Genomic DNA, 26762 nt, shown 5'->3' with positions numbered 1-26762 from the left:
CGATGAGATAATATAGATGATAATAATAATAAATAGATGGTGTTCCTTTGCCGAGCATTTTTATAGCTGTGCTCTGCTCTACCGAAGTTATTGGTTGGTAAACCAGACCGCAAAACTAAGATTGGTGCGATGGTTCTAACGTGAAAATCAGCTCGTGGGGAACTACAGGCGGGCTTTTCTGTCACCATATGTCTCAAAAACAAATGCCAGGTGGAATAAGCTTGTGAAATTCAGCTCTATTCTGATTCCTATCAATCCAGTTCCGGTAGATTTTCGACAGCTTCAAGACTTGTTTTCGGCTACAAACTTTGAAGAGAGTTTCAATCTACAACAAGGAAAAGACCCAACGCCTTACTGATCAGAAAGACTTATTTGCAGCGCTTTGGACACATTTTAACGATGTCTTAAATCCCAATAGTAATACCAGTGACTTGTTTGTTACAACATATCGGTCGAGTTTGTTACAACAAGGTCGGGGGTTTCGCTTAAGATCTAGCGCCACCCCCGACCTTTGAAGAACTTCTTACCGCGCTAAGAAGGATGACGAATACCAACACATCAAAAATACCACCTGAACTGTATAATATGCCTACACATTAATAACTGGTTATACAAACTCATCCTGAAGATAAGGGAGTCAGCTGCTGGAATGATTTTAGCCTTCTTCCTCTTTGCGAGTCGATGGCGATCGATATTAAATTTTAGCCTTAACGTTATTCTATCCCGTGATGCAGAAAAGGTACTTCCGGAAACCCAATGATGATTTTGTCCGGACAGAGATATGGGGGTACGGTTTTGTTATTAAACAGATTCAGGCCAAAAGGCTTGAACAACATCGGCCTTTGTTATGTGCTGCGTGAGGCTTCACGCGGCTTGTGGATTGCTCTAAAGAAAACAGATTGTCCTGAAAAGTTATGACTTATCCTGATACGACAATATCATGACGACATGATGACGACAGTTTGATTTAGAAGTAACTTTTCAGAGCTATTCGTCGTTACCTACGGCGCGAAACAAGGCTATGTCATAACACATGGAGCCATGGTTCGTAGTCTATTTTCTTTATATATCGCTTCTGTATCACGCATAAGTGGGATACTCTGTGGAATTGTTATTTATAGCTTAATTGAAATTAAGGCTAAAATGAATAAGATCATTTTTGATCTCTCACGTCTCACATCTATGCGTCAGTTAACCAAACTTGCCGAGGAATGGCCGATTCAATTAAGTCACACACCAGAATATTTATAGTTTTGTGCAAAACCCTTTTAAAATAACCATCCAGAGGATGCTCCGGGGATGTAGTTTCTTCCAATGTTGCTTTAAAGGGCGCTGAGCTGGAGGAAGTTTCAAAATTAAAATATTTGGGTTCTCAAATATGAAATGACTCCAAAGTCATCGGAGTTGCCAGCCCGGATAACAGGTGCGGTGGCAGCCTTTGGAAAACTTAAAATATTAGTGTACAAAGTCTCAGCGGCGTACTTGATACGTAACACTTTAAATGTCTAAGGTCCATCCTTCGCATAAAGCGGCAAGATGGTTTTCCAATAACAGAAGTATTACGTCGTTCTGGCATATTCGGAATAGAAGCTCTCATCATAAAACATCACCTACGATGGTGCGGTCACGTCATGCGAATGGATGACAGAAAGGTTTTCTTTTTATTTATTTATTTATTTATTTATTCATATATTGCATAGCTACATGTCGTATAAAATTAAACTAAGTCAATTTTAGACACACAGCACCCTGGATGGGCACAACAACTTATGAAGTTATTACAATTAAAAGATAAAGAAATATTAAAACAATAACAATATAAAAAACGAAATAATTAGGTACAAATGATAATACATGCTTACTAAAATTTGAATACATCAATTAGGCCCGAAATTTATTTAAAGTTAATAATGTCAGTAAGAATTCTTTGCTGTGAAATAAAATATTAGAAATCAATTATTGCAATTCATCAGTCATAAATTCATTTATCGAATAATAAGTCTTATTTTGCAACATTAATTTTAGTTTGTATTTAAAAAGCTTATCAGTAGGCTCAGATTTGATACTCTTCGGAATTTTATTATAAATTTTTATAAATCTACAAAAAGGCCCGTTTCTAAACATTGCTAGTTTGCTCGGCAGCGAAACCAGTCTGTCCATATCGCGCAATCCAACAGTGCGAGTGCATACGTCGGAAACTCGTTTGAATAGATGTAGGTTTTGTCGCACGAAGATACCTACCTCCAGTATGTATATGCACGGGAGTGGCAATAGTTTATGTTTTTGGAAGTAAGGTCGGCAGCTAGTTGTTTGGCTGATGTTTGATAGAATTCTCACGCATTTTTTTTGGAGTACGAATAGAACTTTGGTGTCTGTGCTTTCCCCCCATAAGATGATACCATATCGTAGCCATGAGTTAGCGTATGCGTAATAGATAGCCAGAGCCGTTTTGAAGTTTGTATTTACTTTTATAGTACTTAGGGCGTATATAAATCGTGATAGTTTCGTTTTAATTTTTTGTATATGTGCCTTCCAATCAATGTGAATGTCTATTGTTATCCCTAATAAATTAAAATCCTTGACTTCTTCTATAGTTGTGTTGTTAAATATTAATTGTAGGTCTAAAGCTGATTTTTGAGGTGGGCGAAATTGAATTATTTTAGTTTTTTTTAGGTTAATTTCGAGGTGTCTAGAAGGAACTGTAAACAAGGTGGACAATACCTGCGGTACAAAGACGTACTCAAGCGCAACCATGTGGCTTTCAACATGCCAACTGATAGTTGGGATGAGTGTGTCTGAACCTGGAATAGCGCGTGATAATTATAGTCCTCGAAAATCTTAGTCCAAGACGCCAAATACGGAAAACTCAACGGAAACCTTCCTACAATTACACGGTAAACTCGGCTGGCCAGCTTGATTGTATGCCATGTGACCAGATCTTCAATTCGAAGTTCGGTTCCGCTAGCCACGTCAAAGTCTACCACAACAACGACTTGGGATAGACACAAATAGAAGTCACCATCAACGGATACGGCTTGGGTGACATGATGACACGCACACTCCCGGTCTTCCGAATCGTAATTTTTAGCTGTGTGAACCGCCCAACCAGGACCTGCCCATACTTATTTTGATATGTTGAAGTGATGCGGGCACAAGGTTTCATACAAAATTGCGATGACTGAAATGTTAACATTATTTCTTTTTTGTTTTGGAAAAACGTTTTAAGTCCTTTCAAAAGAAAATGATAGTTGTTCTATACGACAAAAAATTTAAAAAAATGTAGCATAAATAGCTGAAGTCAAATTCTATGAATATTTTCGGTAAAGGCAAAACAGTTCAAGTGCCAATTTTACTTTTAAACTGTCGAAGGCAAAACGGTTGAAGCGACAATATTTATAAAATCTGGATTAAAGCAAAAAGATTTAAGCGCCATATCTATTTTCGTTTCGTCTAAGGACAAATGATTTAACCGACTTATCTATAACAAAACACTGTCAGGGAAAACGCTTTAACAGACTTCGAATCATGAAAATGAAAAGACATAACAGCTTATGTGACCGACTCATATCCCGGAATACGACTGATATGCCACCCGCTCAGAATTTTGTGCATTTTTTTGTCGGTTAAAACACGGGTTTTTAAAAATGTACCCAAAGTGCTAATTGGTTGAAGCGCCAAAAAGTAGCTTCGATTGATCTGAAACCAAGATCAGTCGACGCGGAAAAAATCGCTGATTCCGAATATATATATAAGTCAATTTCGCCCAAAATGTCGCTTAAACCCATTTGCCTTTCAACCCTCGAAATAAATTTATCAACCGCCTAGACACTTATCAATGCATTCGCAACTTGTAGTATTTATAGAGGTGAAATATATAAAAGGTAAAGGAGCGGTCTTAGGATTGTACCTTGAGGAAACGCTTGATATTTGTTGTTATTGTTTAGAAAAAAGATGAATGAAATTGATAATGGATCTCGTTAATAGCTTAAATCGTTATACACTGTCATCTCCCTAGCATTATCCCATTTCCACAGAGTCCGCCTGAAGCTAGCCTGAAGATTTGACAGGTCAATGTTTTTTACAGAAGCGACTGCGTGATTAACGAACTCTGACCTTCCAATCGCGAAGGGAAAACCAGCCCAATATAGGTTAGATCACATCCGAAATGCATTTCTCGGGAACGTAGGTAACTTTCGCCGCTGAACATGTGATAATCATTTATGATCCAAACATGAATTCGAAAACAAATTCGAAATCATTGTTTTATGGCCGAGCTGGAATTGACAGTGGAAGTGACGCTTTCTTTCTGCTTCACAAGAAAAAAATGGTTTAGATAACTAACTGACAAGAGGTAAAAGGCGATAGTTTCAACATTATGTATTGGCGTCAATTCCGCAAGAAATATAATTTTATTTTAAGTTATACCTGTCATTTTCTTACCCGCTGAAAGAGAAAGGGACGGATGATAGATAACTGTTCTATATCATTATCTAGTTCATTTTAAAATGAATGATTAATTAAAATACATCTCTTTGATATGCTACACGTTTGACGAGTGCTGTCAACTTAATTCTATCGGGTTATTGGTTTTTTGGTTATTGCCTAAAATTGACGTGTGTTCCATAAATTTTATGACTGTCAATTACCCGTCCCTTTCCTTTTCAGTGGGTAAGACAATGACAGGTATAACTTAAAATAAAATTAGATGATGCGTACTGGAAAAAGCTCCATTGTACGCGTGCCCTGTATCGAAACACTTAAAATCAATTGTCTGCCTCAGATAGGCTCTCACTACAAGATATTTTAAGTGGAATGCGATGTTCACACTACGAGCCTTTCAGGTAATATATTTCTAAAGTTTAAATATGTTACAATAAAGAGAAAAGAAGGTAAATAGGTATGGTAGGTCAAAATAAATAGCTTACTTATCAGGGCACATCGTTAATCCGTGGTAGATTTCTTACAGATAGATTTACTTACAGTTTTAATGATTTTTATATATGTGATAAGTAAATAGTCATTAAATACATTAATCGGTAATTCACTTAATTTTCAATAATAAAATTTACGTCCTTTGAATGTTGGAGATACCAATTTAATAGTATCACAGTGGTGACTCTTACGCCATCAAAGGGCTAGCAATGGCGGCTTGTCGTAGGATTGAGCATACCTAGTTTTCTTATACCATGGTACTATACATCAAATCAAACCGCTTGTGCTTACACCGGTGAGTATACTACTTAATATACTTGTATAATACAGCAACACCGGCAATTGTATCCGGTATACAATAACAATATTATCTCGAGATACTCAGCACGGATGCACAAAACGACTCCAATAAATAATATCGATAACCCTACCGTTTTACGAAGGTGCATGTTTCCAGTCGATAGCATGAGCATAAATCAAATTGCAATAAGTAGAGTTATCTGTGGAGGAAATTAGCTGGCAGAGGTCATATTGGCGTAAAGTTTCTACTTGTTTATCGATTTGAGAATGAATGGAAGCGCTTTGCTAGCCATTCATGTTTAAGTATTGAATGGAGATGTAAGAGATGGATCGAGTGATGATTTTATTGTGTGAAAATAAAAAAACCTGATCGATGAAAATTGCTAATTTATATATTAAGTAACAAAACAAATAGTATTTAACACAGCATACATAATAACCTATATACGTCCGAAGGGGGTATGGAGCATACTGCATCACCATGCTCCGCTGCGGGTTGTTGGAGGTGTTTTGGAACAGTAGCCCGGGACTAACGATTTTACGTGCCCTTCGATGTACAGAATCATCTTACTTAATCGGGCATTACGTGATTCAGCCTGCAATGTCGTAACCAAACAAAGGACAGTCTTACAAAGTGATTTTGACAATGTTCACATCGGTAATCGAACCCGGACATCCAGAACCTGAGCCCAACGCTTTCACCATTAGACCATGGAGGCTAGTACTTACTACTGCTTAAGGCTGGTACGTAATTGAAATCTTAGTAAAACTCATTCTTAATCTAAAGTTGACAATAGGCAACGTAGGTAATATATAATCTTACTCACAATCACAAACCAACACCGCAAAAACACATTAACTCCTAAAATAAAACCCCTCTTAAGCTCACAATACTCTATACCTGGAGAATGGTGTCCATTACGATATGACCCGCGATAGTGTCGCCTCCATAATAACTTACTGACCGATTACCATCTAGCTACATGAGCAGATGCTTATCAGTTCCACTGAGGAAGGTAATGAGACGCTTATCATTTCATTCGCAACTTGTAATACTCGTAAAGGTGAAATATATAAAATGTAAAGGAGCGGTCCTAGGATTATACCTTGAGGAAACGCTTGGTGTTTGTTGTTATTGTTTAGAAAAAAGTGTAAGTATAAAATTGATAACGGATATCATTAATAGCTTAAATCGTTATACACTTTACAGAACTAAAAATATTAATGCAACATAATGTCGAAATTATTTCAATCAAACGCAAAACAATAATTTATAATATTACATACATCAACTCACGCCCGCCATGCTTAATAGGGTGGGTCACAAGGAATCAAAGACAACTTGCAGCCACTGATGAAACGAAGTCCTAAGATGGATATGATGAACCTTATGGTGACAAGGGACCAGCCCACAACAATTGGCCATCATGCTATAGTTATAAAGTACACGATCCCTCTGTCGGATTTTACGACATGCCCGGGAAGACAAGCAGCTGCACATCCAGCACAAAAGCAAATTTTCCGAAATCAAGAATATTTTACAAAAGAAATGAACAGTCAACTTTGGTACAAGAGGAATATCTGATTCATAAATCTAACAAATAGACTTTTTTGACGTGACTTATTGTAGAGTTGCCGCGGATGGCATTAACTACTTGGCCGGACAAACAGCAAACAGACCCCATACTTACAAGTTCTTTGAACCAGAAACAAAACGTGTGAACAACAAAGCACCAACAAGATCTTTACAAGAAAATAATAATTCATAAGGGATTCAAATAGGAACAGTCAGGAATACCTCCTATAATTATGGGGCAAGTAGATAAGCTGACATGGAGAGTATAGTAATCCAATCGGCAATATAACACGCGAGGAGTTCGCACTACCCCGCCCCTTTTCATTGCGCATTGAAGTATGCGCGCGCGCCGAGCCGTGACCGCGCCTGCGCACAATGCAGCTTTTGTATCGCCGCGCTTTTAATTCGATCTATAGATTATCTGGGGGCTTTTTGTTTTGTTTTAGCGAGTGTGAAGTACTAGCCATCAGAGTATTAGCCGCATTTAGGCTTGGAATCTTTGACAGCCCTGTTCGGAGCACGAGTGACTTACATCGTAGTGTTGTATTCCCAAAGTGGGAATTTCCCCATTGTAAAAGCTCTTTAATAGTAAGGACACTGGCTGCTTCTCTTTTTAGATTGTTCTTTCTTGTACTCTGGTCTTATCTGCCTAAAGGTTAGGTAATAAAGTACTTTTTACATACATTTTGCGAAATTTACTGCTGGAAACATTCCCAAAGTGGGAACATTCCCGGGAACGACACATCACTGGTAACGGATTCGATTCCCGGTTCGGGTCTAAATCACGGAATTCGACTTTATGGGTTTGAATTGTAAATAATTGATATGAGATGCTTTCCATGATTTGTACCCGATTAATGGCTACTAATTAATATTTCTATTTTTTTTTTCTAGTGAATTTTCAAAATTGGTTCAGTAGTTCCAGAGGTTACTTCCTACAAACAAACTCACAAGCTTTAGGTACCTCTTTATAATATCAACACTTTCAAGGACAGAACGTCTAATGACGTTCCGATTCCAAGGTGTCATACTATCTATTATGAACCATCAATGACCCATGGTCTCTGCCCGTGAAAGTGTTAATGTAGATTGAGTTATCCCAAAAGTCAAAGCTACATAACTAGGGCAAGCACTGTATCAAGTATGGAGAGCCAAATCACATGAATTTTCCAAGTCTTCCTTACTGGACCTAACCGTAATCAGCAGGTATAAAACCAAGATGCCGCAAGCAAAATACAATTTGCGAGCTCCATATGAAGGGGAAAGCTAATAACTTCATTCTGGCCTAGTATCATAGAATAAGGAATAATACTACGTATAGACACCGTAAAAACACCTCCACCAACCCGCAGTGGAGCAGCGTGGTGGAGTATGCTCCATACCCCCTCCGGTTGATTGAGGGGAGGCCTGTGCCCAGCAGTGGGACGTATATAGGCAGTTTATGTTACTACGTATAGAACAGCAACTCTCTGCTCCCCACCAGCGGCTGAGCTCATTGATACCACTAAACATGCGGCGAAAACTTGGCTCTCGTTTAATTATACATTCGTACACAGCGGTATATACATTCAACAAAATCGTGTCAAATTAAGAAAATAAGCATCGTCTAATTACGCATTTTAGCGCGTGGTGCTTCGTAACGCGGTCGGGTTATACTGCTAGACAGATTGACCGGCAGTACTTGTTTTAGTGTAAGTATTTTAAACTAAAATAATAATTTTGGTGGGTTTTACTACGAAAATTAAAATGTTTATACTATGATCGACCCGAGAGAGGGATTGTGTCCTCTAACATGATGGACTAATGTTATGGGCGATAGGCTGATCCCTTATCACCAAGGTTTATCAAATCCAGGTAACGACATCGTATCAACAGTGGCTGCAACTTGTCTTTGATTACTTGTGACTCTGCCCACCCCATTAGGGATTACGGGCGTGAGTTTATGTATGTATGTTATACTATGATAACATGCACAATGTCATTACTTATTAGAAATTATGATGTTCCATCTTTCTTTTTAACCCCCGACGCAAAAACGACGGGGTAATAACGTCAATACTGAGAATTATTGAGGACAGAAGAGGCAAGATGATTGGACACCTAATAAGACACGACGAATTCATTAAAAACATCATAGAAGGAAAGCTAGAAGGAAAGAGAGGAAGGGGAAGACCAAGAAGAGCTTACATGGAACAGATTAAAGAAAAGGTTAACGTCGTGTCTTATAGGGAAGTCAAGGAATTGGCCTTTGATAGACTGGAATGGAAAATGCTGCACCGACAAGAGCCTGGCTCTTAAATTGATGATGATGAATAACGTCAATGTGTAGTGTCTGTGTAAAAACGATATTTATGTATGAAGTGCCGGGGTGTACAGTCATGAGCGATATAATGTACCCACTTTAGGACTCTGTCGCACTAACGTATTTGACATTTAGTGAGACTTACAGTTCAATTTGTCAAAAAAGTTAATGTTACATGGTACCAAAGTGTATACATATTAACGCTCGTGACCGTACTAGTATACAAAAGTACGAGTAGTAAGCACAGTGTCATTCAAATTCGAATCCTAATTCAGACTCTAAAAGTTTTATGTGATAGGTTGGAATTTTATCATTACTTTTCGTATCATGCTGCATACAAAAAAAATGTGATAAATATCCTATCATACTATGGTTACTGAGGAGCTCGGTGGCGCAGCGGTAAACTCGCACGGTCTGCGATTGTTGAAGTTAAGCAATTTTCGCAAAGGCCGGTCATAGGATGGGTGACCACAAAAAAAAAAGTTTTCATCTCGAGCTCCTCCGTGTTTCGGAAGGCACGTTAAGCCGTTGGTCCCGGCTGCATTAGCAGTCGTTAATAACCATCAATCCGCACTGGGCCCGCGTGGTAGTTTAAGGCCCGATCTCCCTATCCATCCATAGGGAAGGCCCGTGCCCGAGCAGTGGGGACGTTAATGGGCTGATGATGATGATGATGATGACTAAGGTTAGCTTTCCTGCGATAAAGAGGGATCTCATTGAATTATAGTAGATATTTCAATCAATCAATCAATAATACTTTATTGCACAACAACATTATATAAAGGACATAAACATACGAATAAAACATAAGCACAATAGGCGGCCTTATTGCTAAACAGCAAACATATATATTTGACTTCTTGCCCTGCAAGTTATAATGCATAAGACGAATTTTGTAATATACATCAGCGGAGCTCTGTACGTCATAGGATTCGGAGACAAGTGGAGTTTAAAGTTGAAGTATGAACTATTTGCTCATACTTGTATTACGGGCTGATCACCTGATTGTCCGAAAGTAAGTCGATCCGTGCTTCGGAAGGCACGTTAAACCGTTGTTCCCGGTTACTACTTACTGATGTAAGTACGTAGTCGTTGTATGAGTCATGACAGGGGCCTTTGGCGGCTCAGTAGTAACCCTGACTTGAATGAATATTTTCAACAACAATGATATTTAAAATTGACAAATGTTTATAATGTGACTAATTATTAGGTACTTACTTAATTCCTTAATGCTTAATACTGACATTATTTGTAATATTGTACGTCCGACATGGACATGCTGTTGAAAAGTAGGTATGTGGACAGGCCTGCTTCTGTCAGGGAGCTCATAAAACACTGTTTCTGTGATAAAGTCACATAAACTCTTTATTTTTCACTTTCCTTCCACCGACTGTAATTGGAATACCATTGTATTTAAGTCTATAAATTATGTAATACAAACTGGATTAAAAGAAAAGAAAGGAAAACATGAAACAGTAGGACTAGGGCCCTGTGCTGGGAGGTTTTCTGGCCACGTCTTTCCCTCAGCGTTACAGATTCCGATGTGGTAGTAGTTTTACAGCTAGTTACATAATATGTAATTTAATTATGTTTGACGTTCAAAAAGCGCTAACTTTGTAAGCCAATTTTGAAAAATAAATATTTGTTTGATTTTTTTTTTTTAGACAATTTCATAATGTTTGACACCTGCATGTATGTACCTACACAGCTTCTCAATAAATGTTTCTTGTTTCTTGTTTTGTTTCCTGACACCAGGGTTGATGAGTTGGTAATTCACCTCACAACTCATACGATAGAAGATACTTGTATGGCGCGCATGACACGTTTCTTTGGCCCGTCATTCCTCTTTCCTCTATTCCGTGGTCATAATCATAATGTACCATCAGCGAGTTGCTATAAATACTGCATTGTCTTCAGAGTTGCATTCAAGTAATTGCATCCATTTTTCAATTTACTCACAAGTGATAAGGACTGTTATTGCAAAATGCAACGTAAGTACCTCATATTACTGTTCATTCTGAGCAATATTGTAGTTTCCCACAACTAGCGACTCAACCCGACTTTACCTATTGAACATACATACATACATAAACTGTGATAGCTACTTATAACTATTCCATATACTATTTTTTTACTGTAAGTTGACGATGTAGATGTTAATATATTATTGTATACTTTTGAATTTTATTGTATTTTTTACTAGACTAGAATGTCCCACTGCTGGGCAAAGGCCTTCCCTCTTGACTTTCCACTTCCCCCTGTCCTGCCTGAGTGCATTGTATAATATTATTAAAATAAATATACATCAAGCGTCCTCCGAGTATATTCATTCATTCCAATATCGCTATAAGCCTTTCAAACCAACCACAATATAAATCAGAGGAAACGTACGGAGCATCGCATGCGCGTTTATTGTGTCGACTTGTGCGCACGCGCATAGGTACTGCGCGGCAGGAAACGTGCGCGTGGCCGTAATAACACGGCCATAGACAATAAAACTAATAACTCCGAGCGGATAAAGATTGAAATAACTGTTCGTCATCTATGTATTGTAAGTATGTACCAATTAATAGTTTTAATCAAATAGGCTACTTGACAACCTAGTCAAATTACATACTTTTTTTGATACGTCAATACGAATCTCCAACCTCTTGACAGAAGCCATACTTCAAAAATTGAATCAATACGAAAGTTTTCTTTGGAGTTTGTGTAGAAATACTGTTCTATTACGCCATCGATAAAAGCGGTCAATCGTCATACTCATTACTCTCTCTCTCTCTATTTAAGAGCTGCGCTCTTGTCGGTGGAGTAATCGCCATTCCTCTCTTCTTCCCGCCAAAACATTCACCTCCCGATACGACACGACCTGCACCTTCTCTGCACCTTTTCTTTTTTTTCTCTCTTTTTCTTTTTTTTTTACTCATTACTACTTAATTTATAAATAAAATTCGATAATAAGTTGTAAAGTCAGACGAGCACATAGAATTTTTCTTTGACCCAGTCTAACACCCTATTGTCACTGTTTATCTACGTGAAAGCGAAATAACACTCATTGATCAATCACGAAATCTCAGAAACTAGAAGGACGTAAATACCATGGAATGTAGGTGCTCACTAAGTTCCCTAGGGGTTAAAAAACGGGTTGAAAGTTCGTATGAAACTTTATAATTTTTAAAGTTAGAATCATGACGCGCACGAAATTGCGGGCGGACAGCTAGTTATCAATAATTACGTCGAAATTCAACCCGCTAGGAGTTAAAAAAGGGGTTGAAAGTTCGTATGAAACTGTGTAATTTTTAAAGTTAGAATCATAACGCGGACAAAATCCAGGCGGCCAGCTAGGCATCAACGTCGATTGTGACTTTTTTCAGGTTTCAGGGGTGTAACAAACTTGCACGCACCGTCTGACATTAAACCGGCTCGTCAACTAATTGCGATCCTCAAAAACCGATATCAATACCCAATAAAATTCCACTTAACCCTTCTTAATTCAAATTAATTATTCTTAATTACGTGTAATATTATTAATTATATATATAATTTGAGGTGTAAGACCGGTTGAGAGCGTCTCAGTAGATGCATATCGTTTCGTAAAGGCGCCGACTTTACCGCTTCAAGCGTACAGGTTGATTTATTGATGGTACAGATAGCTATAGATGGCGATTCATCTTCACTACAAGTCTCAAGACAGCCGTGGAGACTGGGTATTTACTTGGAAAATAAATAGTGAGTAGTTTTTTTCTTTTTATAAAATAATCTCGCGTTTGACCACAATCTCACCTGATGGTAAGTGGCGATGTGGACTAGCAAATACCTACTCACTCTAGCCTAGAAGACCCTTATAACGAGTCGGAAAAACAGACGACGGAAGACAGTTCCAGCCTTTGCTGTTCAGATTGAACTAGGGTGGTATTAATAAACTAATCACAGCATCGAGACTGCCCTGAAGATCAAGTCAATGTTAGTGACAGTTCTCATATAAAAACAGAGACTTGAACGTGATCTTGAGGGCACTCTCAGCTGAGATTCGTTTATTAAAACCAACCATAGGTACCGCAGTTGAAAAAGGTAGAAAAGTCATAGATATTTTAATTTTTTAAAGCAACAAACATTACATGGGGTTAGGCAAGGAATCGTGCAAACCTCTAGGTGGCTTATTGCCTTGACTTATTGTAGATTTTTCCAAACTTAACCTTACTTTAGTTTGACGGTTTTAAAAGCCTAATGCCGTCCTTCACTTACTTACATAAGAGAGAGATGGAGTTTGTTTTAGTCCTGTCAAATTAAGTTGGTTATTGCCGATTTAGTATCATTAACTACTTAGTTGGTTACTTAGAGTAACTTAGAATAATAAAGTAATTCCTCCGCGCTCCGCTAATGGTATTAACAAGATTTTGAAACCAGACCAACCTTTTTATTTCCTAACCATGTTACACTATTAATAACCCCTTTCGAATAACAAATGGGCTTATTTAATTATAACGTTAGTTAATTTAATTTTACCGAGCGGGGAATCGAATGCTGGCCATCGGGGCCCATCAACAGACGGACGGACAAAAAATGTAATGGTGAAATAATGAATAGGCTTTGATGAGGTATATTTAAAAAAAAAGACCAACAGCAAAGATGTGTTTTAGAGATCCGCGGGCAAATAAGGATAGCGAAAGAATTTTGTTTGATTATTCAAATCATATTCGTGGCTGACTCTGCATAACGACGTATCTGCAATGTTTTGCTAAAATAATTTGTGTCTTATTAGCAATAGCAAAAGATGCAAATCAGATTTGGCAAAAGTTTTAGATGCGTCAGTTAGTGACAAATTGTATCAATCAATATAATTATAATTATTAATTACAACTATAATTATTTTTTGTACACACAACATCAGTACAATCGTACAACTAATAACAAATCAATCTATGCCCATCAATTCTAAGAGTTTGTCTAATAGAGCTTTTTTTTTTATTTATTTATTTCATTTAAGTTCGTTAATGTGGCGTCCAATATCGAAATAAAAGTTTTGTCTTTCTTTCTTCCAATCATCGATGAAAGAATATCAATCTTCAAAGTATGCATTGTAATTACTACGAGTAAGTATTATACTTAAATCGTAAAAAGGGTTTAGGACCGACTCACACTTATCCGGTTTTTTGTTTCGGCATAAAACCTTACAGTGCGTGCGTGACGGATCGGGCCGTATTCTGTCGAAGTCAGGCCGAAATGGTAACTTAAGTACCGTGATATTAATAGTTTTTTGAATAAAAAGTTTATTGGGCGCGGGCGCAATATGGCACGTGTTATATTTTTTATCACCCTAGAACTATAATAGATTTTACAACATCTTTTTTTGAATCCCTATATGAAAACGTATGAAGTGTCCGGGGTGTGATATGGCACTAGTCGCCTGGAAGAAATAGCTGGAGAGCAATAAAACCGCCTATTGTCCAGTATTCTTTTTTGTGTAGGTATATTTAAATAATTTCTTGCGGTATGTGCAAAAAAGTATTTGTAAATATGATTTTTTTTCAGCTACACTGCAACCGTTTAAGTATACCTGACATGAAATACTCCGTGCTTCGGAAGACACGTTAAGCCGTTGGTCCCGCTTACTACTTACTGATTGATGTAAGTTAGACAAGACAGTTTCACATACAGAATATTAGTGTGGATTTCCTTTTTCAATAGACATAAAACAAAAGGACTCCCGAAAATACCATGTTTTTTACCGAATGGCACACTAAAAACTCCCAGAAACACCGTCGGCCACAAAAAATATACACAAACTCGAATTAATTACCGAACCAAAATGGTTTTCGGACTAAAAAGAGGAAAAACATGAGATTCCGCGAACCTCCCGAGGATTACCCGCAAAAATGTTTACAAACGTACGGACAATAAGAGAAATGTTCCATATAAGGGTGCTTTGAAGCCAGTAGCTGTCAAACCGAATAAGGTGCGCGTACGCAAGAAACAAAAGCATTCGCCGCTGACAAATGGCGGCATAATTTTTCAAACTCAAAAAAATCATACATTTTGCGCAACGCGGAGTTAATAAGCGATAATTTCGTTGATTGATATAAGAATCTTGAAACTGTTTTCTTAATTAGTAATTTTATGCTCTGGATTTTATGATATTTCTTATTTTGTGTGAAATGTTTCATTTTAATATGAAAAAGGCGAAAGCGTTTTCTGTAAAAGGGAAGTTAACATTTACTGGTGTTGGATGCTCGCTCTCTGTCCTTCTCAGTACATAATGTATTTTTTTAATGTCATCAAAGACTAAATTTTAATGTAACTGTTCCAAATAAGACATATAGTCAACACAAACTCAAACTCAAAAATGACTTTAGTCACACTTTATTGTCACACAACGACCTCCGTGGTCCAGTGGTTGAGCGTTGGGCTCACGATCCGGAGGTCCTGGTTTCGATTCCCGCTGGGGACATATCACAAAAATTACTTTGTGGTCCCTAGTTTGGTTAGGACATTACAGACTGATCACTTGATAGTCCGGAAGTAAGATGATCCGTGCTTCGGAAGGCACGTTAAGCCGTTGGTCCCGGTTACTATACTGATGTAAGTAAGTAGTCGTTACATGAGTCATGTCAGGGGTCTTTGGCGGCTCAATAGTATCCCTGACAATTGGGTTGATGAGGTTAATACTCCACCTCACAACCCACACGATAGAAGAAGTCACACTTTGAATCGCAATACTTTAAATACTTGAATTTGTTTTATGAGATGAAAGCATCTCTTAATGTGTTATGTGTGATGTTCGACAGGAAAAGTCCTTATCCTTAAAAACCTTAATACTCTAAATTTCTTAACGTCTCCACCGACGAAACACAAAAAGCTTCTACAAATCCCTAACACAATTTGTTTTTTCAGACCTCGACATAAGAGACATATAAACAAGGCATAAAAATAGGCATAAAAATATAAAGCTCCCTAAGTAGTTAAATACCTCACTCCCTTATCTTAGTACTAGTGCTGTACAAAACAGGGTATAAATTTCCACACGTCTCCGCAACAATACGAGTTCTATGCGCGTACGCAGATATCGCGTCAATCTGTCCGACTAATGCCTTATACAGACAGACGCTGCGCATCGCACGCAAATGAAATAAATACATCATAGACTAAGATTTATTTTATATATAGACGAGGTATTTGGTACTATATTATGTTACTGTAATTAGTTGTAGTTTGAGAAAAAAATACCTACATAGAAAAAAAACACAAATCTTTTTGTTACCTATTCTTTTTGTCATTGTTAACTATACTTATCATATAAATCAATCAACTATACTTATGTGCACAATAAGTTTAATACTGTAGATTTGCCGCAAATGACATTAGCTACTTGGCCGGACAAATAGGGAGCGTTGAGGGCTCTCACCTGATACAAAATATAATTCATAGGCCTAAGAGTTCCTAGTTGGGATTTGTTTGTATCGTCGTTGTCTTTAATCTGTGGCATAAACATGCGTATGCGCAGTCGACGCGCCGTGACGACAGCGCGCGATATCTTACGATTTATCGCAGGAAATGTATTTGCAATTACAATCGCCACTACTTAGCTGGCTGTTAAGGAATCTAAGAATGCTGGGAAAATTGGCAGCTCTTAATAACATGGGGTAGGCAGCGGTATTGTGACCCATTGCAACAGGGGGCCAAGATATGAATATGCTTTACAAAATTTATTACATAAACTGCCTATATACGTCCCACTGCTGGGCACAGACCTCCCCTCAATTAACCGGAGGGGGTATGGAGCATACTCCGCTCCACTGCGGGTTGGTGGAGATGATTTTACGGCTAATAGCCTGAACCAACGGCTTAACGTGCCCTCCGAAACATTTACTTACTTACTTTTTCAGACAATCACGTGATTCAAGCCTGAAAAGTCCTTACCAAACAAAGGACAGTCTCACAAAGTAATTTTGACAATGTCCCGGGAATCGAACCCGGACCTCCAGATCGTGAGCCTAACTCTCAAACCACTAGACCACTGAGGCTGTTCGGTGTTTATCGATTGTCATAATTACAGGCGCTACCCATTTGTCCGGCCAAGTAGTTAAATTAATTTAATGGCTCCGTAAAATTAGGTTAACTTAATGGCTCTGTTTATGTTATGATGATTATGATGATACCTGCAATAATAACAATTCAAGAGAATATATTCCTGAAAACGAAATTCTCCTACATGATCTTAAACGTACGAGCGATTAAATTAAATTAAATGATTTTCATATATGTGACAAGTAATAGTAATTAAATAAATTAGTCAGTAATTCACTTAATTTGCAATAATAAAATTTACATCCTTAGAATGTTGGAGATACCAATTTAATGGTAACACTTACGCCATCAAGGGCTAGCAATGGCGGCTTGTCATAGGGTTGAGCATACCTGGTCTTCTTATACCACGAACGTACGAGCGAATTCTTAACCCTTACACGCACTGGCGCGGTCTTCGGCAAAAACAATCGTCGTCAATATTCATGGCAACAGACAAGAAAGCAAGAAGACAATTACACGGCTCAAAGTAAGTTCTTAAGGAGTGGACGATTTGTAATTCCTGCAAAAACTGCGCGAGCGCAGCGGGCTGGCAATTATAAATCAATACCTTATTTTTAGATGCTTCACGACGTTTATACAGGGCGTAGAGCTTAGATTGATTAGGGAAAACTATGACACGTCTATTTTGAATTACTAATTCATAATTAGAACAACGATAAAAGTTGAAATTAATTTTAGAGGCGGGCTTTTCAACTAAAGTAGCTCAGTTCTTTTTATTGTACTTAAATTTTTTTTTTTTTTATAATTCTGTCCTTTTTTAATATTACTCCGTGTAAATATTTTGTCTATGGTGTACGTATTTTATTCATCATAGACAGTTGTCGCTTTCGAAAGTTACTTTTTTAAAGCTTAAAAATATGTATATAGGTACATGTTGACCGAAGAGTACTTAAATTAAAAAAAAATCTTAAAAAATATAATCGCTCTCACCGATTCGCAGCGCAATTCGTATAATTTACTCTTTATTAGGTATTCTTGAAACGTAATTTTCGTCTCGACTCCAACATCATTATTAAAAAGCCAGAGATGTTTTATTCGTTTTAAAAGAATATTAATTGCAAAAGGAATTAATTACAAACAGCCTGTACATCAAAACCATTTCGAATTCCGAACGCGCTGCGTCGTCCCAGTGGAGGGTGCAAATGGAACAAAATGCCTAAACAAATTGCCGGTTGCCTGGGAGCGACTGCTTTTTGCACTAATTCGGCATTCCGAAATAAAAATTCCGACTCCTTATTTAGATGGCAGAAAAAGTGTCTCATTTCTGAACGTTGCCGACGGCTTCGGAGAACGCGGGTTGAAGATGGGCTTAAGGTTCGATTGGATGAGAAGCCAGTAAAGTCAATTTGGCAGAAATCGCTCACGATTGGGTTTTCAAATGATTGGGTTAATCGGCGTTATTGCGTTTTTGTAGCAAGTTCTAGAATTACTTATTTGCATTTTTTTTAAACAGTTTCCGAGACGAAAACACGTCCGATAGAGCGAATGAAAAAATAAAAGAGAAATACCCCACCATCAGATGGGAATAATAAATGCCAAAGAGAGATGGAGATAGAAAAGTGAAGTATCATAAAGCTACTGTCTATCAAATACGAAGTCTATGCTTTATAAATTTTGACAAGGTAAAATTAATAAGAAAAGCTTCTATACTGTTCTGGGAGCAAATAAAAAACATAGAACACGTTCAGCTGCTTGTCTTCCCGGGCATGTCGAAAAAACCTACAGAGGGATTGTGTCCTCTAACATGATGGACTAATGTTATGGGCGATAGGCTGATCCCTTATCACCATAAGGTTCATCATATCCGGCTTACGATATCGTATCAATAGTGGCTGCAAGTTGTCTTTGATTACTTGTGGCTCTGCCCACCTCATTAGGGATTACGGGCATGAGTTTATGTATGTATGTATGTAATAAGAAAAGCAAAATCTTACTATTCAGTAAGTCTATTGGGAAGGAAATTCCCAGTAGTAAGAATTCAGCTGGTGGTAAGAATACTCGGTAAGACTACTGGGAATAGGGGGAACTTTCAAAACGAAAAACACCCATGTCTTTTTGCATCATCATCATCAGCCCATTAACGTCCCCACTGCTGGGGCACGGGCCTTCCCTATGGATGGATAGAGAGATCGGGCCTTAAACCATCACGCGGGCCCAGTGCGGATTGATGGTTATTAACGACTGCTAATGCAGCCGGGACCAACGGCTTAACGTGCCTTCCGAAGCACGGAGGAACTCGAGATGAAAACTTTTTTTTTGTGGTCACCCATCTTATGACCGGCCTTTGCGAAAGTTGCTTTACTTCAACAATCGCAGACCGAGCGCGTTAACCGCTGCGCCACCGAGCTCCTCATACCTTGTCTTTTTGCATATTTGTCATAAATTGCATCGAAGATGGTTTTCATAGTTTGCAAAGCTTGGTGAGGCCTGTATACTTAATTCATCTTATGATGGAAGCACCTCTGACTTCCCCTTTAGTGGTGAGCTTATGAATATGGTTTATGAATCAGTGTAAACAGACCTTTAACTTAAAAAAAAGAAATGTCAGAACATTTTGAAACCGAGTCGAGGTATTGAATGCAATCGCGGCACCATAAAAAATATTTGCAATAATTTATTGGAAAGTAAAATAATTTATTTGCGTTCGTAAAATTTCATCGACGGCCATAACTCAATCCTTTCAAGTCACTCGAACGTATTCTTTGTAATATATTTTGTTACTTTCAAACCTCTGTGTTCTTTGGTAAGTAAAGTAAATAGGTACTTAGCAACTTTGAGATCACTATGAAGGAGGGCAGAGGGAGACCATATTTGCTTTTGCTATACAAAATATCATAACAGTATTGTATATTTTTTTTAGAAATTCTTACTCTATTACATTCATCATCATCAGCCCATTAACGTCCCCACTGCTGGGGCACGGGCCTTCCGGCCCCGGGATTCACGGAATGGATAGGGAGATCGGGCCTTACACCATCACGCGGGCCCAGTGCGGATTGGTGGTTATTAACGACTGCTAATGCAGCCGGGACCAGCGGCTTAACGTGCCTTCCGAAGCACGGAGGAGCTCGAGATGAAAACTTTTTTTTGTGGTCACCCATCCTATGGCCGGCCTTTGCGAAAGTTGCTTAACTTCAACAATCGTAGACCGAGCGCGTTTACCGCTGCGCCACCGAGCTCCTCTATTAGATTAAAATAGTTTATTTTTCCAATCATCATCTCCCTAGCGTTATCCCGTTTTCACAGGGTCCGCTTACCTAACCTGAAGATTTGACAGGTCCGGTTTTTTACAGAAGCGACGGCCTGTCTGACCTTCCAACTCGAAGGGAAAACCAGCCCAATACAGGTCACATACTTCGAAAACACATTAGTGTTATGTGGGGTTCGTCACGAAGTTTTCCTTCACCACCGAGCACATGATAATCATTTTAGATCCAAAATCAAAATCATTTTAGAGTATTTCTATTTCTTTCTATTTCTATTTCAAACATGAATAAGAAAAGATTTCGAAAATCATTGGTTTTGGCCCATGCTGGATTTGAACCTGCGATCCCATAATGAGAGTCAAGCGTTCAACTAGGCTACCACGTCACCCTTAACTTTATGTAATAATAGGTAAATTAAGTAGTAAAACAAAGGGTAAACCTTAACCCCGCCTTTTAATAGCACTAATATAACACCTATATAGCCGATTGCTCCGGTTCTACCTGACCTAATTCCCAGCTCGTTTCCTATCTACCCTTTAACCCAGATAGCTCAATCTAGGTATCTGTCCACAAATCGTAAACCCACCTATCTTCACTAGTGTTGCCAGATGTCCCGGTTTAAGCGGGACGTCGCGATTTTCACGGGTCCTAATTTCCGTCTCACGTGAACGTGCGGTACTGGCGCGCATACTGACACTGTCGCCTTACGAGTATTGCTGTTTTGTACGGTCACCATGTCACATAACATAACATAACAAATACTTTATTGCACAAACAGGAAAAAACAAAATACAAAAAGAGAAATAGAATTAGTACAATAGGCGGCCTTATTGCTAAGTAGCAATCTCTTCCAGGCAACCTTTAAGTATAGGAGATATTGAATATCACCACTTTCACTCACTCACTTCACTTTACTTTTTTGACAAATTGAACTGTAAGTCTCACTAAATGTCAAATATGTCAGTGCGACAGTGTCCTAAAGTGGGTACATTATTAAATCATCAATAATTTAAGAGCCACGCTCTTGTCGGTGTAGTATTCACCATGCTACTTTTTAGGGAAAAATAGAGCAGTGGTTTTCCTCTTGCTATACTCTGTCTGACGCGAAAGGGATGGCGCCCAGAGTAGTCTATTTAAAAGCCGTACTAGGACTCCTGTACTCCGCCTCTGAACAGTACTGACAGTTACTGCTGCCCTCTGTCAGGTTCCAGGTTACAGTCCCTATGACTTATACCCAATTCCCGCTTTCGTTACCTACCCAAGTCCCGCTTTTTGCCACGAGGTACCAGACAACACTAATCCCCGCCCATCCCCACGATATAACCCCACAACCCACCAGCGACCCAGTTGGAAATGTCAGCACCAATTGATGGACAAGCTTTTGTTTCCTACTAATAAACCGTTGGTTGGTACTTGAGAGAAATAGACAGACACAACTCAGGGAAGTGTTCCCTGTGGGGTGGACAGAACCACAATGTTAATAACGACAATTTGTGACCACATCCCATATATGAAAGTTCTTAAGGCGGACACACATGTACATGTGTACTCTACCGAAGGTTATCTGGGAGAAATCTCTCTTGGCGATAAGGCCGCCTCTGCCCCCCTTCTAATAAGGATTCTTCTCTTAAGGAGACATTTCTCTTTAAAAAAAAAAAACAAAATAAAAATACATTTCGTATATACCACGCTTATTTCCCGTTAGGGTAGGCAGATACCACGGAATTCCACTCACTACAATGCTGACACATTCGCTTTTAAAAAAACAATATAATATTAAGTTTATAATATTAACAGCCTCCGTGGTCTAGTGGTTAGAGCGTTAGGTTCACGATCTGGAGGTCCGGGTTCGATTCCCGATGGGGACATTGTCGAAATCACTTTGTGAGACTGTCCTTTGTTTGGTAAGGACTTTTCAGGCTTGAATCACCTGATTGTCTGAAAAAGTAAGATGATTCCGTGTTTCGGAGGGCACGTTAAGCCGCTGGTCCCAGCTATTAGCCATACAAACACCTCCATACCCCCTCCGGTTGATTGAGGGGAGTCCTGTGCCCAGTAGTGGGACGTATATAGGCTGTTTATGTAATATTAAGTTTCCAACAAAAAGTGAAATATCATAAAGTCGCATTATGGTGGAAAATACAATTTACCGTCTGCTTTCATGATTTCAAACTTGGAACCTGTCTGCCGTCGTCTGTTTTTCCAACTTATAATCTGAGAGTCTTCAAGGCTAGAGTGAATAGGCATTTGCTAGGTAAGCGTGATCCAACCTAGACCACATCGTCACTTACCATCAGGTGAGATTATGGTCAAATGCGAACCCATAGCACTACATAGTATAAAACAAAGTCGCTTTTTCTGTCCCCATATCACTATGTACGCTTAAATCTTTAAAACTACGCAACGGATTTTGACGCGGTTTTTTAAATAGATAGAGTGATTCAAGACGAAGGTTTATATGTTTAAAAATTCCATTAAATAGTGGAGAAATACTATCATTTTTGAGGGTTTTAATGTGATGTCGTAAATAATTTCATTTTTTCCTCAGCATTGCACCCGACCGAAGCCGGGTTGCCAGTTATTAATAAAAAAAAATCTCACCTCACGGGTTAACATATGCCGTAACTCTATAGAGTTACCTATATTGTAGCTGTCTCCTAATAGAGCTATAGGATGGAGACGGTGACCTGACGGTCTACTGACCTATAAAGTTTATGGGACATCTTGGCGGAAGGCGCACCCTTCCTGCTGCGCCCGGCGACTAAAACTATCTATGCTATCACTTTTATATTGCTAGGCAGATATTTGATTTGACGCTGTTAATTGAATTAGACCATTTTATTTGCAACATTGTACAACCCAGGTACCGGCCTTGCAGCATTGAGTTACTTATATACATACATATATACTTACATACATACATACTTATTTTCCCCGGCTATACAGGTTGTGAGAAGCTGCAGTAGTTTTAGGCGGATAAGACGTTCGTTATGTAAAAATTGACTTCAAAGTGTAACTATGTTACCTACTGAATAAAAATATTTTTGAATTTGAATTTTGAATACGTAAACTCACGCCTACTTCCCACCAGGGTAAGCAGAAACTAGCAGCAGTAGTTTTAGGCGGATAGACAAAGATAGGACACGTTGGGTCACGTAAATAGCTTTAAGTACTCATTACCTTTGGCGGCTCAATAGTAACCCTGACACCAGGGTTGATGAGGTTGGTACTCCACCTCACAACCCACACGATACAAGAAGGAGAGGAAGTACTTATTGAATATTCGAATTGAATCCCAGTAGGTAAACAATTGGTAATTTAGTGGACATCAAAACAAACGTAATGGAAATTATTACAAATTATTATAAAATTCCCCCAACAACATTTTAAACCTCAAATATTATTCAACAAAAATCCGGCAACCATCATGACCTTCTTCTTCTCGTGTGGGTTGTGAGGTGGAATACCAACCTAATCAACCCTAGTGTCAGGCTTATTATTGAGCCGCCAAAGGCCCCTCAAAGTTTCATGATGATAAAACTGGTACTCACCACAATAGGTCCATTCCTGCCGGTGCTGGTGAGGGTGGCGCCGAACCACTGGTTGGACTTCTGGTCGATCTGGCGACGAGAACTGTCCACGTTGTTGCCTGGAACAATACAAAAAAAACTATTAGCTTCAGCCCTCAGATAGCCCCTTTGTCTGGCCAAGTAGTTAATGAGAAAAACATACAATAAGTCACGTCAAAAAAATAAGGAAAGCGGACACTTAACGCTTTTTCTTCGAAATATACGAATTGGAGCGGGGCCGCAAGTTACGCGGTCTAATATTCTTTATTCTCTGTCTTCGTATATGTATAACTAGCGACACGCCCCGGGTGCAATGCTGAGGAAAAAATGAAATTATTTACGACATACATACATACATAAACTCACGCCCGTAATCCCTAATAGGGGTGGGCAGAGCCACAAGTAATCAAAGACAACTTGCAGCCACTGTTGATACGATGTCCTAAGCTGGATATGATAAACCTTATGGTGATAAGAGATCAGCCTATCGCCCATAACATTAGTCCATCATGTTAGGGGACACAATCCCTCTTCGGTTTTTACGACATGCACGGAAAGACAAGCAGTTGAACGTGTTCTATGTTTTTTATTTGCTCCCAGAACAGCATAGAAGCGATTATTTACGGCATTACATGAAAAACCTCAAAAATAACAGTATTTCTCCACTATTTAATGGACGTCATTATACATAAATAAACCTTCCTCTTGAATCACTCTATCTATTAAAAAAACCGCATCAAAATCCGTTGCGTAGTTTTAAAGATTTAAGCGTACATAGGAATACAGGGACAGAAAAAGCGAATTTGTTTTATACTATGTAGTGATTATACGTCATTATGATGGAAAGACGGTTTTAGGTCGTGCCCGAAAAAGAGTGTATACTTCATTGAATTAATAGGATTTAAAGAAAAGCACATAATGCCAATTATATCAATCTTCTTCTCACACTCTTGCTTAAACTAGACTTCCAAAAACCGATTCGATTAAAGATTTATCAAGTTAAAATTGTTGTAACCGTGTAAATACTTAAATAAAATCATTAAAATGATTGACCGGCGATATTATCGATCGTTCACTTATCGTGCGCATAACAGTATCGTTTCATCGACCAAATATGGGTTGTTGGTCAGAAATCAATATGGCCGACCAAGAAAAATGGCGGATAATAACTTAATTCTGAAGACGGGAACATTCATCTTTGGGCAGTGTCTCAACACTAAAATGATGAACAACCTTAGACTGACAGTAAAAAATGCGTTTCCATTAGCATTCAGTCTAAAAGGTAAACCGTAAAACAAGTTTTCGCCTCTTCCAGTTTTTGTATCTTTGAACAGATCAAAAACACTTTGTGATCCCTACTCTCATTAGGACATTGCAGACGGATCACCCGATAGTCAGAATGTAAGATGATCTGTGAGATCAGGCCTATTTTCTGTTGGGTTAGGCAGATACCACATAATTCCACTTACTGATCCTGCCACCATTTCCACTTCTTCCATTCTCATCAAATCTTTATGCATGCTTGCCGGTTTAGAGTACTCTTAACCTAGGGCCTTAGCCAAGTTGCATCAACAGGGTAGTTTCCAACTTGTCAAATCAATTACTTTTTACTAAACGTCAAAACACAAAATTACTATGGAATTTGTATGGAAAAGGTCGCTGTGACGTCATAGAACAACGTGATAAAATGTCGGACTAATTTTTTTTTTATTAAATTTCATAAATAAGTTAAATAGAAAAAAAGAAGTTTTTCGTTACTTTTAGATCTGTTAGATTTATCTTGAACCTAGTACGGCCACGAGCATTAATATGTATACACTTTGGTACCATGTCACATTAACTTTTTTGACAAATTGAACTGTAAGTCTCACTAAATGTCAAATATGTTAGTGCGACAGAGTTCTAAAGTGGCTACATTATATTGCTCATGACTTTACACGACCCAATTGTTTGCAACTTGGCTAGACTTGAATTTGTTAGCAAAATCGAACTAATTAGAAACGGGTATAGCTAAACTTTCTTCCGTCATCGTCAGTTCTCGTCTAACAACGGGAACGCACACAAGGCGTGTCTCACCCCCGATGAACACCGACGTCGCACGCCAAGCCGATTCCCGGGCCCAAACTCAATCCAAGCCGATAATTAATATATTTTTATTTTTTTCAAGTGAAAGCCTCCATTCTTTTTAATTATTTCTCCTTGACTAATGACGGGTTTCGACCAAACGGGACTCAATATGTGGATTGTTTTTGAAGGCAGTTATTTAAAAAGCAACGGATAAATTACTCGTGTAAGATGTTTCGACAGGCGGCATATTTCAATTTCAAGATTTATATCGCCTTTGGTAACCAGGCTTCGCCAAGTTACGATTACGAAAAACAACAGTGACAATGATAAAAATTATACAATTAAAATTGCTCTAGAGCAATAAGGCCGCCCAAATTGTACTGTATTCATGTGTTATGTCTGATTGTTGAAATTTTAGTTCTGTGCAATAAAGTATATTTGATTTGATTTGATTAAAAAATCAAATCAAATCATTTTATAGTATGAATTTGGGTACATAATCTGGTGTTAAAATTAATTTTATGGCTAAGTCCCACGAAACTGTATCTTTGTAATAATATTTAATTTCGAATATTTATTGACATACTTAATGTCACGGGTCATTTTTAATTTTCTATATTACAGATTTTATGAATTTCTGATTTATACTCAGTATTTTAACTAAAGAAGAACATTTTATTTTTTCTATTTTACTTATTTATGAATTTTAACCAAGAAAAACGTAATAA

The 26762-nt window shown here is 38.2% G+C and overlaps 1 protein-coding gene across 2 annotated transcripts in view; it reads right to left on the bottom strand.

Annotated features, from left to right (window-relative positions):
• Positions 1-26762, bottom strand: part of LOC126367742 (integrin alpha pat-2) — a 165452-nt gene that overhangs the window by 48437 nt on the left and 90253 nt on the right. For both annotated transcript variants that reach the window (XM_050011445.1, XM_050011446.1), the window contains exon 3: positions 23950-24047. In XM_050011445.1, coding sequence (XP_049867402.1) covers positions 23950-24047 — 98 coding nt within the window. The remainder of the gene's footprint in view (positions 1-23949; positions 24048-26762) is intronic.

This window comes from Pectinophora gossypiella, chromosome 6 (genome assembly GCF_024362695.1).
Source record: "Pectinophora gossypiella chromosome 6, ilPecGoss1.1, whole genome shotgun sequence".
NCBI classification, from domain to species: Eukaryota; Metazoa; Arthropoda; class Insecta; order Lepidoptera; family Gelechiidae; genus Pectinophora; species Pectinophora gossypiella.
Note: the sequence above shows the minus strand (reverse complement) of the source record. Positions and strands in the feature narration are given on the sequence as shown.